Source organism: Vicugna pacos, chromosome 12 (assembly GCF_048564905.1).
Source record: "Vicugna pacos chromosome 12, VicPac4, whole genome shotgun sequence".
NCBI classification, from domain to species: domain Eukaryota; kingdom Metazoa; phylum Chordata; class Mammalia; order Artiodactyla; family Camelidae; genus Vicugna; species Vicugna pacos.
This window is the reverse complement of record NC_132998.1, coordinates 6,497,622-6,515,266: the sequence shown is the minus strand read 5'-3', so window position 1 is coordinate 6,515,266 and position 17,645 is coordinate 6,497,622. Positions and strand designations below refer to the sequence as shown.

At 34.3% G+C, this 17,645-nt stretch overlaps 3 protein-coding genes across 7 annotated transcripts in view; 1 reads left to right on the top strand and 2 right to left on the bottom strand.

Moving 5' to 3' along the window:
- The window catches only part of LOC140685360 (olfactory receptor 10C1-like), a 333,851-nt gene that overhangs the window by 249,344 nt on the left and 66,862 nt on the right, over nucleotides 1–17,645 (top strand). The window lies entirely within an intron of this gene.
- Nucleotides 4,255–6,389, bottom strand: LOC102532761 (olfactory receptor 6C1). 2 transcript variants are annotated; one of them, XM_072973894.1, is made up of 2 exons: nucleotides 5,493–6,389; nucleotides 4,255–4,275 (listed from the first exon to the last, which is right to left on the bottom strand). In XM_072973894.1, exons 1-2 carry the CDS (start codon nucleotides 6,387–6,389, stop codon nucleotides 4,255–4,257), a joined length of 918 nt encoding a protein of 305 aa, XP_072829995.1. The 2 variants fall into 2 exon arrangements, with proteins under 2 accessions (XP_072829995.1, XP_006203172.2); XM_006203110.3 differs by lacking the exon at nucleotides 4,255–4,275 and having other exon boundaries at nucleotides 5,448–6,389.
- On the bottom strand, nucleotides 13,083–14,021 carry LOC102529390 (olfactory receptor 6C3-like). The gene has a single exon (XM_006203164.2). The coding sequence runs from the start codon at nucleotides 14,019–14,021 to the stop codon at nucleotides 13,083–13,085; it is 939 nt and encodes a 312-aa protein (XP_006203226.2).

The window sequence follows — 17,645 nt, the reverse complement described above, 5'->3', positions numbered from 1 at the left end:
GAAAAATACTATCTGAGATTGCTCATATGTCGAATCTGAAAAAAAAAGGCAAAACATAAATACAAAACAGAAACACACTTATAGGCAAAGAATACAAACTTGTGGTTGCCAAGGGGATAGGAGTGGGAAGGGACAGACTGGGATTTCACAATGCAGAATAGGTAACAAGATTATACTTTATAACATAGGGAAATGTATACAAGATCTTCTGATAGCTCATAGAAAAAAAATGTAACAATGAATATATGTATGTTCATGTCTAACTGAAAAATTGTGTTCTACACTGCAATTTGACCCAACTTTGTAAAATGACTATAACTCAGTAAAAAAACTTAAAAAAAAAGGATATGTGGAGAGAAAAAAAAAAAAACCTCACAGTATACAGATTACTATCCTGAAAACCTCATAATGATATGGTCATACTGTAGAAAAATAAAGTTACTGCTTCGCTTATAAAAAAAAAAGAGAGAGAGAACTGAGAGGGATATGACAATATCAGGTCTTATGAGTATAGATTCTTAGATCTGATGTCCGTCTGTTGGCATTAGTAGCTCAGATTTTCAAGTCTAGCTGTTTTGACCTATGAAGGGAGTTATGCATTCATCTCCTGGGAACAGGGCAAAGTCAGGGAGCATCTCTCCTTACTGTAGACCATGGGGATTTCTCGAAGCCTCCCTTGGCATTCTCAGTAGCCTCCTAACTCTTCTCTATCATGAGTCTCCCTTGAGAATGGTTATGTTCATCTTTGTATCCCATAGAGGACCTAAACATTGACATCTACAAAATAATTTCAAGACTAAAAAAAATAAATGTGAAATCTTACAAAAGGAGAACTCAGTCTAATATTATTTATTCATCGTGGCATGTGTGATTTCTCTACATATGCACTTTTTGTTTATCTCTAGGTTTTGTTATTGTTGGGGCTTCAAGAAATAAGGTTGTTTCATAATTCTGAGATAAATAATAACTATTATAATGTACATATTGTGCTCACAATTTTTTAAAAATGCTGTTCCATAGTTAAGTAATAATTCTCCTTATCAGTAGCAATATTTAATTACAGTGTCAATTTTGTTCATTTTTCTGTTCATCTTGGTCTTGCATTTACTTACCATGTCATTAACATACTAGTGAGAAGTATCACAAAATACAAATCTTTTGTTTATTTTAGTTCTGGTTACTGAAGTTTGGTTAATTATCTTTATTGTTGTTCTTATTTTTCTCAAATATCTTTTAGTTAAAACTATATATAATCAGTTAATAATAAGTCACACATTCATTATATAATTACATAAAATAATAATACATATCACATAATAACTACTTTATAGAATATAAATGCTATATATTTCATCCAGTTGTATTGAGGTGTAAATGACATGCAGCACTATGTATAAATGGAAGGTATACAGCATAATGATTTGATTACGAACATCATGAAATAGGTTTATTGAACATTTGCTATCTCATATAGATATGAAATTAAAGAAATAGAAATAAATTTTCCTTATAATGGGAACTCAGGATTTACTCTTTTAACAACTTTCATACATAACATACAGCAGTGTTAATTATCTTTATCATGTTGTACATTACACCTCAAGTATATCATGCTACTCCTGTCTGACTTGCAGAGTTTCTGCTGAAAAATGAGCTGATTATGGAGATTGCTTTTTATGTGACTATTTTTTCTCTCACTGCTTTTTAAAATTATCTCTTTATCTTGGACGTTTTCCATTTTAATTAAGATATGTTTTGGTTTGAGTCTCTTTGGATTCATCTTGTTTGGGACTCTCTTTGCTTCCTGAACTTGGATATCCATTTCCTTCTTTAGGTTAGAGACGTTTTCAGCCATAATTTAATCAAATACATTTTCTGCTCCTAGCTCTGTCTCTTCTCCTTCTGGGACCCTTATAATATAAATGTTAGTGCACTTGATGTTGTCCAAGAGGTCCCTTAAACTATCTTCATTTCAAAAAAATTTTTTTCTTTTTGCTGTTCTGATTGGGTGATTTCCAGTATTCTGTCTTTTGGGTTGCTAATGAGTTTTTCTGTATCTCATAATCTTCGGTTAATTCACTTCAGTGTACATTTTATTTCAGTTCTTGTATTCTCTAGCTCTGATTGGTTCACTTTTACTTTTTCTAGTTCCCTTTGTTGAAGTTCTCACTATGTTCTTCTGTTATTTTCCCAAGTCATGGAGTGTTTTCTGTTACTATTGCTTTGAACTCTTTATTGTGTAAATTACTTACATTTATTTCATTAGTTTTTTTTTTCTGGTTTTTTTTTCTTTCTTTGGTACATGTGCCACTGTCCTTGCATTTGATTTGATTTTCCTTGTTTGTCCTATGACATGAGGTAGAAACAGTTACCTATCTCAGTCTTGAAGCCATATCCTTATGTGGCATCTCTGTGCAGTCTGCCTGTGCACAGTGGCTTTGATAGGAGAGCTGGATCTGAAGTGAGCACTGGCCGAGTGTTCTGGTGTGTGCTGGCAGCCGTCTCCCTGGGAGGTATGGCTGGAGGCAGAGTGACTAGAGCCATAGATCAGTGCAAGCCAAGCCTTCTCCCCGGATTGAGGATCGTAGCCACCTTGGCCGGGAGTGGGGGTGGAGGGGTCAGGAGCCCCGAGGGGCTGGAACAGCAGTCCAGAGTGAGCTAGGCTTCTCCCTAGCATAATGACAGTCTGTGTTTGGATTGGGGTTGGGGCTGGGTCCAAGGGGCTGGAGCATGAGCCTGCGTGGCTGGGGGACACGCTAGGGGAATCTGGCAGGCTGATCAAGGGCACCAGGCATTTTCCAGTGTCTGAGATTGGGAGCAAGCAGGTCTGTTTGTCCACTCCTCAAGAGCAGAGCCTCAGTTTCTACAGCCCTCCAATAAGCCCCGCTGGTCCTCAGACCAGCCAAGGGGGCTTGTGCTCCTGGAGCCAGACCCCAGGGATAGGGTGCCCAAGCTGGGGGCCGAGGGTTTAGTTGCACTGAGACTTCAAAATTGGTAAATATAATTAATTTTTAATAAAAGTGATTGGTTTTTCCTTAGGCATGTAGCACTCATCTTTTCCAACTCCTGCTACTACCTCACCTGAGGTGAGATACACTGAAGCCACTGCCATGAGGAACCTGAGATGTTAGGGGGAAAGGGAGAAAATAATGTCACTGGAAGGGCTTAAAAACTGAGGTTCCTTGCATGTGAATTCCTGGCAACGTTTCATGACGATTCAGCCTACCCATGTGTCATCATTATGGGCTTTATTCTAATACAATCTGTTTCCCTTTCTGTTTAAAATAATAAGTATCATTATTATTTCAGAAGAATTTCCTTCAGTCAAAGAGATGGCTAGGTGCTTTTCAAGAAAGCAGACGTTAATATGTTTATGTATTTATATGTGTTAAATAATAGTAGGTTTTAATTTTTCTGTTTTTAATAAAATGAAAAAAATTGCATCATAGATATTTCCATAAGGAAGAGTGAATCCTGGCCATTTGCTATTTTAAAAGTCCTGAACTCCTCTGTGCCTGAGTTAGTTCATCCGTAAATTCCTTTGAACACCTGTCTATCTCACAGAGTTGAGCTTTCAATGACGTCTCTGTGTGAAATCTTTAGAAAAGTGCCAAGCATGTAATAAAAGTCATAGAAGGCTTTGCTCTATGAAAAATATGCTTCCTGACCATTGAATTAAGAACCTTCAGCTTAAAGATGGTATCTAATGATAAAGGCTATGTTAGGTCTAAGTTAAAATCTGCAGTAAGAGAATCACGTAGAAATAATAAAAATTGTACATAGAAACAAAATTGTACATAAAAATAAAATTGTACTTAAAGTTGTACATAAAAATGTGCATAAAGTTTCAGTTATACATGACGAGTAAGTTCTAGAGATCTGCTACACAGCACCGTGCCTGTAGTTAACAACACTGTACTGTGCCCTCAAAATTTGAAGTGGGTAGATCTCATGTTAAGTGTTCTTGTCTTAAAAATATAAGCCTTACATATTCATAACTGTAGCAGTTAGATATGTAGAACAATATTAGTATTTATTACAATTTATTGATAGCTATTTATGAAATAAGCTTTTAGATTATTTCCCTCCCTGTGGTAAGTTGTTTATACTTGATTTACCTGAACTTATAACCTGATTTACCCATGGGAAACATGTGCTTAGAGGGTATAGAATCCTCAAGTTTGTCAACTATTTGTCTTATTTAACATACAAATTATACTTCAGATAGGATGGAATGAACAACAGAAACCATTCTTAATTCTCCTCTAATATTTTGTATCTCTTTCAATTTTCTGTCAATTTTTTTTTCTTTTCTCCACAAATCCTGTGTTGTGTCTCTCAAGTGAATATATCTCATAATGATTATTAGGAATGTTGCACCACTAATTAGGTTTATTTTTGTATTACCAAATTTGGTTTATATAATTTAGAATACTTTTTAATATCCATAATCATTATTTCACTTTACACACAAACACACACACACACGCATACGCACACACGTGCACACACACCCCATTCCAAAAATACTTTAGGCACTTATTAATGCCTCAAGCAGAATAAATGTGAGAGTATTTTAACAGATGAAATCCTAATTTTATATAAAATGGAAGATTTTGCATTCATTTGAAGCTTTTATCTTCTACAAAACTTAAATGAAATTTTTTAGGTATAAAATAATCTGGATAAATGCCCTGAGAAGGATATATATATGTATATTAGCAAAATCAGAAAAGGAAGCTTATGTTCCATGGAATTACAGAAAGTGAATTTATCCTACATATCTAAAGTGGCTATTTCTTCACTGTTTTCTACTATGTGTGTATCTGCTTGCATCTACTGAGTAATTATGGGATTGAGAATATGGAGCTCTATTTAGCACTATCCCTACAGAAGTACATATTGTTAAAAATATATACTTTTTAAATAAATGAATAAATTATTTGAACATCCCCTATTAAAGCAAGCAGCAAGTAATATTTTTTAGATTTTAAATAAAAACCTTCACATTTTCCAGTAAATTATATGGCATTTAAAAAATGTTTCCAGAGAAACTACAAGATGGTAAAGGGAACTTCCGTCAAACATAAATGAAACTCACAAGATTATGTTTTCTGTACTAAGTAAGTGAAATATCAGACATCTTTATACAGTGTCCTCCATTCCTGGTGATTGTTTCTTTCCTAAACAAAACTCAAAATGCAATTTTACCTTAAATGTATTTAGTTTAAGAAGTTGCAACTAACAAGTGTTCAGAAGAATGAGAGTCAGAAAGACTTAAGCAAAGTTATGCAAATTGAATGAGAAAGATACTAAACAAATGGGCTTGTAAACTGCTAGAAGGAAAGAGAGAATAAACAAGAATGGCATGGAGGCCATTGTGATTTGAATACACTATTGAAATTTTAAAATTTCCCTGCAATGTGTCTCTAATTCATTACACCACATCATTTCATTTGCTTCTGAAAAATACTCTTCCTCGCGATGTCCATGAAGGCTCGCTTGACTTGCTGATTCCTTAGGCTGTAAATAAAGGGGTTCAGCATTGGGGCTACTGAGGTGTTGAGCACAGCCACACCCTTGCTCAAAGACACTCTATCCTTTGCTGAGGGTTTAATATACATAAAGATGCAGATGCCATAAGAGATGGAGATGACAATCATATGGGATGAACATGTGGAAAAGGCCTTTGTCCTCTGACTGGTAGAAGGAATCTGCACAATTGTGCTGATGATATATATGTAGGACAGGAATATCAGTGCCAAAGTGAACATTAGAGTGAACACAGCACAAGAAAACCCCATTATTTCTAGGAATTTGGTGTTTGAACAAGAAAGTTGTAGCAGAGGGAAGTAATCACAGGTAAAATGGTCAATAATATTAGATCTGCAGTAATCAAGGTTTAAGAGCAACATGAGTGCAGGGAATATGATTAAGAATGAAATGAGCCAAGAAAAGAAGACAAGGAGTATGCAGACTCTCTGGTTCATGATGGTCGTGTAATGGAGAGGTTTGCAGATGGCAACGTAGCGGTCATAGGACATGGCGGCCAGCAGGTAAAATTCAGTGACTCCCAAGAGAATGAAAAAAAATAACTGAGCCATACAGTCATCAAAGGAAATGGTTTTATCTCCTGTAACAATGGTGCTCAGGAACCTGGGGATAGTGACAGTTGTGAATGACACCTCTAATAAGGAGAAGTTTCTGAGGAAGAAATACATGGGGGTCTGGAGGTGGGAGTCCAGCAGGGTCAGGGTGATAATGGTCAGGTTCCCAGTGATGCTGAACATGTAGGTGATGAGCAGAAAGATGAAGATGACAGCCTGAAGGTGTGGGTCATCGGACAGTCCTAGGAGGATAAACTCTCTTATTACTGTGTAGTTCCTCATTCTTCAGTTGCTTATTTGTATCTCCCTGGGCCAGACCTACAGGAGAAGGCACAAGGGACAAACCTGAAGAGTAGATTGCCAAATAGCCAAGTGTGGAGCTAGCATCTGGCTGAATAGTATGTCATCTCACTTTCAGGGGACATTTAAAGCAAATAAATCACAATGATAATCACAATGATCCTTTAGTTTCCTCTCTTTTACAGGTGAAAACTCTTTGGCTAAGGCAGGTTTAAAAAGATAAATATCCCAGAGTTTTAAGTGGTAGAGACGGGATTTGTGCCTAGACTTTTCTGACTCCATAGACTACCTGTGAACTTTCAGAAAGGTGCCCATAACCCATGAGGTTTCCTGAGAACCATCTTTGTGCTATTCCAATCCCTACGTATGTCTCCCATTCTCTGTAACTTGAAAGTTTGATTATATTGAGAATTTTCAAAAATGGGAACGATGCCATGGTTTTTTAGTAAAAGGAACATTTTGTCCTTAGCTATCTATCAAATTTGCTAACACTCAGTTTTTTCAACTCCTTCTGTTACCTTATTGGAAGTCAGAAAAGCTAAAGTCATTGAAACAGCTGCAGATGTTAGAGTAGAGGGGAGGAAGATAGAAAATACTGTAAGCTGGCAGTTCATTACATGTGAAACCCTGGTAACATTTTGTAATAGTTCAGCCTAACACTGTGTCATCATTATGGACTTCATTCCTATACAACCTATTTCCCCTTCTATTTAAAATATTATTTAAAATAATACTTAAATATGATTATTAAAGAGTTAGACAAGTGCTCTTCAAGAAAGCTGAGGGTAATAGTTTGTGTATTTGTGTGTTTTTAAAATAGTGAGTTTTTAATTTTTCCTTTTCTTAAAATAAAATTTGAATGATATTACCATAGATATTTCTACAAGGAAGAGTGAGGATATCTAGGTATGAATCCAAGCCACTTCGTAGGTCTGAAAGTCATTCAGTCCCTCAGTGCTTCGTCTATAAATACATGCTTTATTCCACTGCATGGAAACCTATCTCATAAAGTTATTGTGAGCATTAAATGAGTGAATATATGTGAAGTACTTAGAAAAATGCTTAGCATTTAACAGTACCCACATAAGGCTTTGTTCAATGGAGAAAACATTTCCTGACGACTGAGCTGAAAACATTTGGGATTTGGATGTTGTCCTATGTAGAAAGCTATGTCTAAGATAAGTAGTAATGAATAAATTTAGCGCCAAGAGAATCATATCAGAACAATCACAATAAAAACACAAATGAAGTAGAATCACATGATTGTACACTACCTGTCAGGCATTCGGGGATAGTGACTCTTAGCCTAGTTCTTCCCACTGTGTGTACGTGGTGACCTCTCCCACCATGGTATATCTGCCTTCGCCGCCTCATCACCGCTCCCTCGCTTTCCACAAACAAGTCACTTCCCTCATCGTCAGCTGGGATTTAAGCGCCACATTTGAGGAATATTAGATATTTGCAGCACATCAGCGTTGCTACCAGTGGCCACTTCGTTTCTCCGCTCCTCATTAGTAATCGTAACCTTTCTCAGAAAGATTGTGAGGTTTGCATTAAACATACGCATGTGACTAGCACTGTGGGTAGCAGATTTCAGTGATTTTCAAATCGGCTTCTTCCTTATTCCCTGAACGCCAGGTTTGATACCCACTGTAATGAGGACTATAGAACTCTTAATTCTCAATTCATCCTTTGAAACCCACCTCACAGACTACAAAATCTCTTGTGACACCTCTCTATAGTATATATAGTATAGTGATAGTAGGTTTGAAATAAACACTTGTCTAATTAATTGATGAATGTTGAGTTTGTTGCAGGTCTCCACTTTATGCCAAATTCTAGGCTGTATATCACATCAGCTCTATCTTTGTTTTACAAGATGTATTTTGCTACATTACCTACTTTTTTCAAGATGTATTATCTGCTTGGTTTAAATTCTCTGTATTGAGTAAATTTATAACAAAAAACATGTAAAGGAAGCTAATTTTTTTGATATATAACTTAAAAGAAAACTGTAAAATGTTATTTCAAAATTAATGTCCTTAATTTTTTACAATTCATCCTTTTAATTAAATTTACTCCCTCTCAGTAACTTCACTTTTCCTTTATAAGGGTTTGTTTTTCATGGAAAGCACTACTTTTTCATGACATCTTAAATCAGAAAACGCATTCTCATCATATAGACAAGATTTGGTTTCACTCTCTAGACTGAAATTTCTGCAGTAACTTATTGGCATTGGATATCCAGGTTTTAAAAATTATATTGTTACTATTACATGGTGAACAATGTATCAGTACACTGTATTTTAAAACATATTTCTACTTTTTTTACATTTTGTTTTTCCTCTTAAGTTTCCTGTTAATTTTAATACTCTTCTGAATAATAATATGATTTACACTTTTTGCTACTGATTAAACTTGTGACAGAATGTATGAAGAGCTATGAACAAAGGTATTAATAGATATTGGAAGAGTTCATGTGAGCATCACTGAAAATGAACACTTACATAGCCAGTCTTCCAGGACCAGAGAAAATAAGCTTAAAGAAACTGTAGCAAGACGTGATCCAATATCACAGGGTTAGGAGTGTATACTATACTTTTTGTGTGAAAATGTTTATGAAAATTCAGTGGATTGCATTTATTTACCAACATCAAATAAGCCTGATAAAAATTATCAGCATTCATTCATTCATCAGCCTTTTGAGAGAAATAAACCCCATGTTTAACGAGGTCTATATGCTTCCTAGAGCCTTCAGCCATCCCAAGGATGTATTCACACAGGGCGTGAAGGAAATCTCCAGCATTTAACTCATCTTTTCAGCTTTTATTTCTGAATGCAGGTCCATGTTTCCCCCTGGAAGAACATGAATTAGAGTACTTATTGTGCTTTATACTTTCTTCCACCCATTTCATCAAACTCAGTTCTTACTTGCTCCCTAAGAATCCCTGAGACAGGCTCTTTGAGCTATTCAAAATGAAAATTAACAGCGATACTTCATGTTTGTTACATGAGATGACTCTGAAGCATCTTTAAGGTGTCATTCTGAAAACACTCCTATCTCCTGCCCTTTCTAAATCCCTGCCATCAAGTTAGTGACCCTTTAAATAAACTAGATATTCATGATTTCTCTGATGCCCAAGAAGAGAAGGAGACTCTGAATTAAAGGGTACATTATGTTTCAAGGACCAAAAGATGTTCCTTTGAGAGACTGAGATGAAAGCCTCAGACTAGTTCCATTGTATTTCTTGTGTGTTTTGTTGTTATTTTGTTTGTTTGTTTTTAATAATGTTTTATTTTGTACTGGGTGGAAATATCTCTTAGTAATGCAATGACTTTGAGAGTCCAGTTGTTTCAACTTTTTCTGTGTCTACCAATTCTCTCTTCTTCAGTTAAACCTCATTATAGATCATTAGAAAAATTTCACAAATCATACCACCAAAACAATGTGTTTTATTCATTTTATCATTGTTTCTACTACTTTGTGTGTTTAAAGAGTGTTTTAGGGTTTAGTTTAGTACATTATGAAAAGAAAAATAGTTTAATTCAATGTTGTGGGTAACATCTAATTCAGCTTCATAATTACTTTAAATTTACTTTGGGTGCTGGTCAGTCATTGTAAGCTTTGCAGCATGACACTTAAGAACTTCTCATGGCCTGAAGGCCTGAAGGCAAGGATTCGTCTGGAGAATCCACTGAGTGGTTGGAATGATTGTTTTATTAGATACTTTTTTTTTCACAGTTATTTTAGATAACTATTCTCCTGGAGAAATCTGAATAATTTATATTTCTTTATTTCAGTAATGATGGGCAGATTCAGTTCACAGCGTACATACCAGTGTTCATAGAGACAAAACAAGGGGAAAGAGAGATTATCAAATCACTTTTAATAGTAACTTCAGAAATAGTAACACTCATATCTGTTGGAGTGTATGGTGAATATCAGCTCCTAACCTCACATTTTCAGTCATAAGCTAGCTATCTATAATTTAGACAGGGAAGGAAAAGTAAATAAACTAATAAAAATACTATGATATCAAAATACTATTAATTTATTACTTATGACATTCTAGGATAAACTACCACACACAGTGTACGGTCTTTACAGTTAGAACACATGGATTAAACATACAAATGGGCCACATAGACTGGTGACTTTGGATAAGTTATTTACTTTCTTTAAGCTTCAGTTATCTCTGTTTAAAATGGAGTTGAAATTTCAAGATTTTTTTTTAAAGAAATAATCTAAATGAAAGTACTCTAAAAATCCTGTGGCACTTAATATGTGTTAAGAAGACCTATTTTATTTACTTTATTCTTCTTTTAGTTGGAATTAATTCCTAGCTCTGGGAAGGATATTCATAGTAATTGTGATTTAGCAAAAGCATTATTTATTCAAGTGAAGTACTAAGAACTTTTGTATTTTATCGCATTTAATCCTTATAACACACCTATGAAACTTTTATCTTTATTCCCAAATAAACAACTAGGGTCACTGAAGTTATACTTTAAATATATTCTTATAGTTGGCAAATAGTCTACCTGAAATTAAAGTCTATTCTTCTAAACAGATTACTACAAAGCCTATATTAGATTAGAAACACACAGAGACAGTAATTACCTGCCTTTAGTTAATAGGATATGAATAAATTGACATAATAAAACAAAATTAACTACCTCTTTTTACACTGTTTAATATATCCAGGTACAGAATATAACTCCAATATATCCTATTTAATTTGATTAAAAGTTTAGCTGATAAGCAATGAATCACTGATACAGTTTTGGGAGACTTCCACTACTATCTGTATGTCCAACTTACCTCTGATTTTCATACAGCCTTATTCACACTCAGAATGGGTGGAATATAAAAAAATATTAGCAACTGCCATTGTTGTAATCCAAGAAAATCAGCATTTCTGTAAACATTTCCTCTCTTTGGACAAATTTGCCTTTGATTGTCAATGTTTTTGTCTTTTATCTCTCATTTTATCCAGAGTGTGTCTTTGACTATAGAGAGTAAGAAAGGACCAAATATATAAAAGAGAAAAAAAAATACGAGAAGGTGTTTAAAAACTCTCTGGTATGGTTTCTACATAGATTTCAAAGTGGCATAAGTTGCTTAATGTTTTATCTGTTCTCTCTCCTGCTGGCTCAAGGGGACTAATTCAGGATATCAAAATTGCCAGAACAGAAATGTTCACAAAACACTAAGGAATATAAAACATAATACACATTAGTATTGAAGTCGGAAAAGGAAGCTTGGGGGACAGTGTCCAGTGAGACAGAAAAAAAAAAAACAACAAGCAAACAACAACACTGTGTGAAGTCAGGTTCCCTTGGCATTGTTTTTCAGCCAGGGATTAACACCTGATTGTCTGAATTCCTGATGCAGACCTCTACCCCAACCTCCAAGCCAATTTTTTTAAACTGGTAATCTACCACATTGTACCAAGCACATTCACTAACTCCATTGTTTTTAATCTGCCTTCCAATAGAAATTTTTGGTACTGTAATACCACTGATGTTTTACATGTCTTTCCTACTCCTTCTGTTGCTCAGCAGCAATGACACTTAAAGAGTTTCTCGTTTTTATCAATTAATGTTGTCATTGATATGCCAAGTGTACTATTAGGAGTTAGTACCTTCTGAGACTAGACTGTAATATAATCATGCCACAATGAGATGATGTGAGTGAAACAAAGCCAGTAAAATTGTGTAGGTCTTGGTGAAAGCTATGCAAAATTTGCAGATCCTTACAGAGTTTCAAATAGGTAGAAAATTGAGCAAGCACAAGTTCTTGTTTTGTTTTCTTTTGTTTTGCTTTTTTAATCAGTCTATCATGTTGTCTATATAGCTCAAGACTTCAGGCAAATTACCCAATCTTTCTGAGCATCAATTTACTCATTTGTAACAAAGAGATAATCATGTCTGATTTCACACAGATATGGTACAGAACATTCCTGGTTCAGCATATGGCACAGAATAAGTGCTTCTCTAGAAGAGATATTATTTTCATGAAATTCCTATCCAACTTACAGGTGGCACAGGAGTAATGGTGGCGCCTAAATATCCCTCTTTTACATATTTTTAAAAAATAATACAGATAAAAAGGAAAGTATATAAAATAAGACATAACACAGGCCTTCAGCACAACTGAGTCATGTGATATTAGGAACTTCAGATTATTTGTAATTAGGAAAGTAAATAGCCAAGAATATCAGATGAGGGGGAAGAATTGGACAGATGCAGCAGATAGTGTGCAAAAAATGTGGTTGTTGCTGATATTTAATTTATTTCATATAATTTTAAGAAAGAAACTTATATTAGTAGCAAAAGAGAAAATTTAAGAGTAAGGTGATTATAGCAGTGTTTCCTCATTTAGACATTACATAATAAAATATGTTTATTATTCAGAATAATAGGAAAAACAATTTATGTTCTGTAGCTACTGGCTCTCTATTCAGAAGTACAAATCAATGATTACATGGAAGCTACAGGTAGTTTGAAAGGAAGACACAGCATAGTTGCTTTCAAGTTTAACAGAAAAACGTAAGCAAATGAGGTCAGCATAGTAGGTATCTGGGAGATGGAGGAGGATATTGTAGGAGATTAAATTTCATTCTTCCTTTATCAGATCTTCACGATGACATTCATTCATGTTAATACATAATTTTATTCATTTCCAGAAAACATTACTTTATAAACCAAGTTTTTGAAAGCTTGTTTTACTTGCTGGTTCCTCAGAGTGTAAATAAAAGGGTTTAACATGGGGGCAATTGAAGTGTTAAGAATAGCTACTCCTTTGGTCAGTGAAGCTCGCTCTTTTGCTGAAGGCTTGACATACATGAATATACAGCTTCCATAAGAGATGGAAATGACAATCATGTGAGAGGAACACGTGGAGAAAGCCTTTTTCCTCTGACTGGCAGACGGGATTCTCAGAATGGTGCTAATTATGCACACGTAGGACAGAATCACTAAGGACAAAGTGAAGAGCAGAGTCACAAAAGCAAAGTAAAAGCCGGTCGTCTCTAAAAACCATGTATCTGAGCATGAGAGTTGTAAAATGGGGAAATAGTCACAAGAGAAGTGATCAATTACATTGGAAGCACAGAAATCTAGCTGGAGGATAAGCATGAGTAGTGGGAAGATGGTAAGAAATCCTCCTAGCCACGAACTGAAGACGAGCAGGGTACAGATTTTCTTGTTCATGATGGTGGTGTAATGCAGAGGTTTGCAGATGGCAACATAACGATCATAAGACATGGCAGTTAGAAGGAAAAATTCAGACACACCCATGGAGATGAAGAAAAATAACTGAGCTAAACAATTGTTAAAGGAAATGGTCTTGACTTTAGTAATGATTGCCCCCAAAAACCTGGGGATCGAAACACTGGTGAATGTAATTTCTAAGAAGGAGAAGTTCCGGAGGAAGTAATACATAGGAGTCTTTAGATGACAGTCTGATAAAGTAAGGATGATGATGGTGAGGTTTCCAGCAACACTTAATACATAAGCCAGAAATAAAAAGATAAAAATTACAACCTGAAGCTCTGGGTTGTCTGATATGCCCAAGAGTACAAACTCTGTAATCACTGTGTGGTTTCTCATACTGATTTTTTTCTTCAGGTCAAATCTATTCATGAAAAACAAAACAAAAAGAAAGAATACATGAATAGTAAAGGAATTGAAGATTTAACTATTGGTATTATTTGCTCTAATGTAATGAAGCACTAGAACTTTTTCTGTGTAAGATTTTTTTGGCAATATCCACTCCTGTTAAAGCAGAGTATTTTATACATTGTCTGTTAAAAAGGAATATGCAGTCACAGGTCTATGTTAAATTTTCCCCTCATTGGTGACTTTATGTAAAATCTTTGTATGTAACTAAATTTTCTATATGAGCAAACATCTCTTAATTATATGTTTCTATAGCAATATATACTAGTTATGTCCATAGTTTAGATATTGATTTTTTTCCAGTTTCCAGGGTGTTGTGGTTATAGGATTGAAATATCTAATTTTGAATTTTAATTCTAATGCCTTTTACAAACTTTATTGTCTTACAAGACTTTGGTGGAGACTGACCCTAATCACAATCCCTGAGCTTAATGATAACTATGATCATTTTTTTCTTTTTTTGAAGATTATTTTATTTCATTTTTATTGAAGTATAGTCAGTTTACAGTGTTGTGTCAATTTCTGGTGTACAGCATAGTTGTTCAGTCATACATATACACACATATGTTTGTTTTCATATTCTTTTTCATTATAGGTTACTATAAGATACCGAATATAGTTCCCTGTGCTATACAGTATAAACTTGTTCTTTATATATAGTAGTTAGTACCTGTAAATCTTGAACTCCCAATTTATCCCTTCCCACCCCTTCTCCCTTTCCGGTAACCATAAGTTTGTTTTCTATGTCTGAGTCTGTTTCTGTTTTGTAAATAAGTTCATTTGTCTTTTTTTAGATTCCTCATGTATATTTTTTCTTAATATAGATTCTTTTAAATACGACTGACAGAAAGAAATGCCTTGCTTGTAAACAAGAGTAAAGTTACTTAAATTATGGGAAGATATCAGAAACCAGAGATATTAATGCTCACACGGAGCCATATCAATAATATATTTCTGTACCATGCTGATCCATGATCCATTTATATAATTTCTATGATGCTTATTTAAATTAACAATCGAGCCTTTTTTTAAACTATATTCACTCTGTCTTTTTACTCCTAAATTTGTCTGACACCAAGATGGACCTCAAGGGAGTTTTTTAGTGCCGAAATATCCCATTGCCTTCTTCCTGGGAGACTAAATAATCAGAATAACTAAAATTCTCTGTAAGATTTACTGTATAGAAACCAAAATTGTTAAAATGTAATCCATATGGCTTTTCATCTGTCTTGATCTCTCTTCATTCTTAGCAACCAGAATTTTAAATGTGTGTAAGCTCTTAATAATATTGTATTATTTTCTCTCTATAGTATGAACTAGACCAGCCAGCAGGTGATAAGTATCAAAGGTTGTATTGTGCCCTTTTCCTCCCTCTCTCCTTTTATTTAATTTTTTTCTGGAAGTCGGCATTCTGTTCCTTTAGGAATAAATATGTTTTTGTTATAATTTATTAGCAAAATTAGCAGACCAAAAGGCAGAAACTGTTGCTTTGTTTGAACAATGACTAAATGATTAAAATGCAAAATTAGTAACAATGAATTTGTTAAAGTGATAATTTGATGGTCCCTGAAATTTATTTCAACAAAATAAACTTTTGAGTGGAAAAAAAGATAAAAGTACACATTGAAAAATAGGAAGTATACTTACTTTCTGATACATCTAACGATTCCAGTCAGAAAATCCCAGATTTCTCTTAATTTACTTAAAAAATGAGATATAATGCGTTCATACTAAACTGCAGGAGACTTTTTTGTCATTAGCTCATCCTTGCCTCTGTCTGCTGCATAAAAGCCTCTCACATGGAGAAAAACAGGCTTGATTTCATGCATTTTTTAAAAATAACATCGGCTACAAGTTAAAGAAATTTCTCTTTATTTCTTTTATCTTGCCATATGAACATAAACATTGTTCTGACCTGAACTTTAGGAAACTAGTCTTGTAATCCTGAGAGTTCTTTAAGAAAAGTTTCAGAAAATACTGCTTAATGACTGGAAGGTAAAACATTTCAAAACTCGCTGGACAAGATGAAGATTGAATGTTACCCAAAGCTAATTTTACTTTCTCTGGTCACTGTATAAATCTGAGACCAGAGTGAAGAGAGGAAGGTGCAAGGAGAAATAAGCTCAAGAGATGTAGTGATGTCATGACAGATACCTTTCCAGGAGCTAATCAACAGAGCGAGATAAAAGCAAAAGAGCGCCAACCAGCTTATACCAGCAACCTGGTTTCCCTTTGGTTGTACTTAATTTCTCTCAGTCTACACTCGGGAGATGATTTATTCTCAATTCCTTCGGGGTTGGTTAAACACAGGTCTGAGCTACACCAAAGTGGACCCTTCATCAAGGGTAGTGCTCATGTTTTATTCATTTACACTTCTCCAGCAGCACAAAGCAGAATGAATGAATAAAAACAGCATTTTAATATCTTTAAAAATCAGAAAAGTACTTACAAATTTAGTTTTTAATTTTAATAGTTATATATGATTAATGTTATGAGAATCAAATGTCAGAGAATTAAATATCAAATCAATAGCACATAGTGACATATGGAATGACCCTATGTTTCCAACTGATACTTTCTTGGCCCTCAAAGCGTAAAATTAAACAGTGTTAAACTTTTAAAGTATGTTCTACCAGATACGTTTTCTATATATTCAGCCACAAACACAGTCACAGTCACAGACTCAGAGATACATTCTTTTCTTCACACTAATACAACTTTACTTCAGAAAATATTTTACAATTTTCCTTTTTTTTTTTCAGTTAACAATACATATTGGATATTATTCCTTGTCATGTTATCTAGATGGAACTCATCCTTTTATAATGATTGCACAGAGTGCCAGCAGAGACTTGTTTATAACTTGGTAATTTCATTATTGATTAAGATTTAGGGAATTAGGTTGCTACGAATTTCACATCATTGGTTACAATGCTAAGTCCATTTTTATGCGTTCATTTGCATATATACAAATATTGGAATTCTCTCATAAAGATGAGTACTAGACAGAAATCTTTTCTTTTTTCTAGTTTTATTGAGATATAATTGACAGCACTATATAAGTTTAATATGTACAACATAATGACTTGACTTACATGTATCGTGAAATGACTTCCACAATAACTTTAGTGAACATCCATCATCTCATAAAGATTAAAGAAACAGATCTTTTTTCCCTTGGTATAAGAAGTCTTAGGATTTACTCTATTAACAAGTTTCATATTAATATAAAGCAGTGTTAAGTTTATTCATGTTGTACATTGCATCCTTTGTACTTATTTATCTTATAACTAGAAGTTTGTACCTTTTAATTATCTTCATCTAGCCCCACCTTCCCTAATCCCCACCTCAGATAACCACAAATCTGATCTTTTTTTTTTAATGAATTTGTTTGTTTGTTTTTTATTTTATTGAGTTATACTCAGTTTACAATTTTGTGTCAATTTCCAGTGTAGAGCACAACTTTTCATATACTCATTGTTGCATTCTTTTTCACCGTGAGCTACCACAAGATCTTGTATATATTTGCCTGTGCTATACAGTATAATCTTGTTT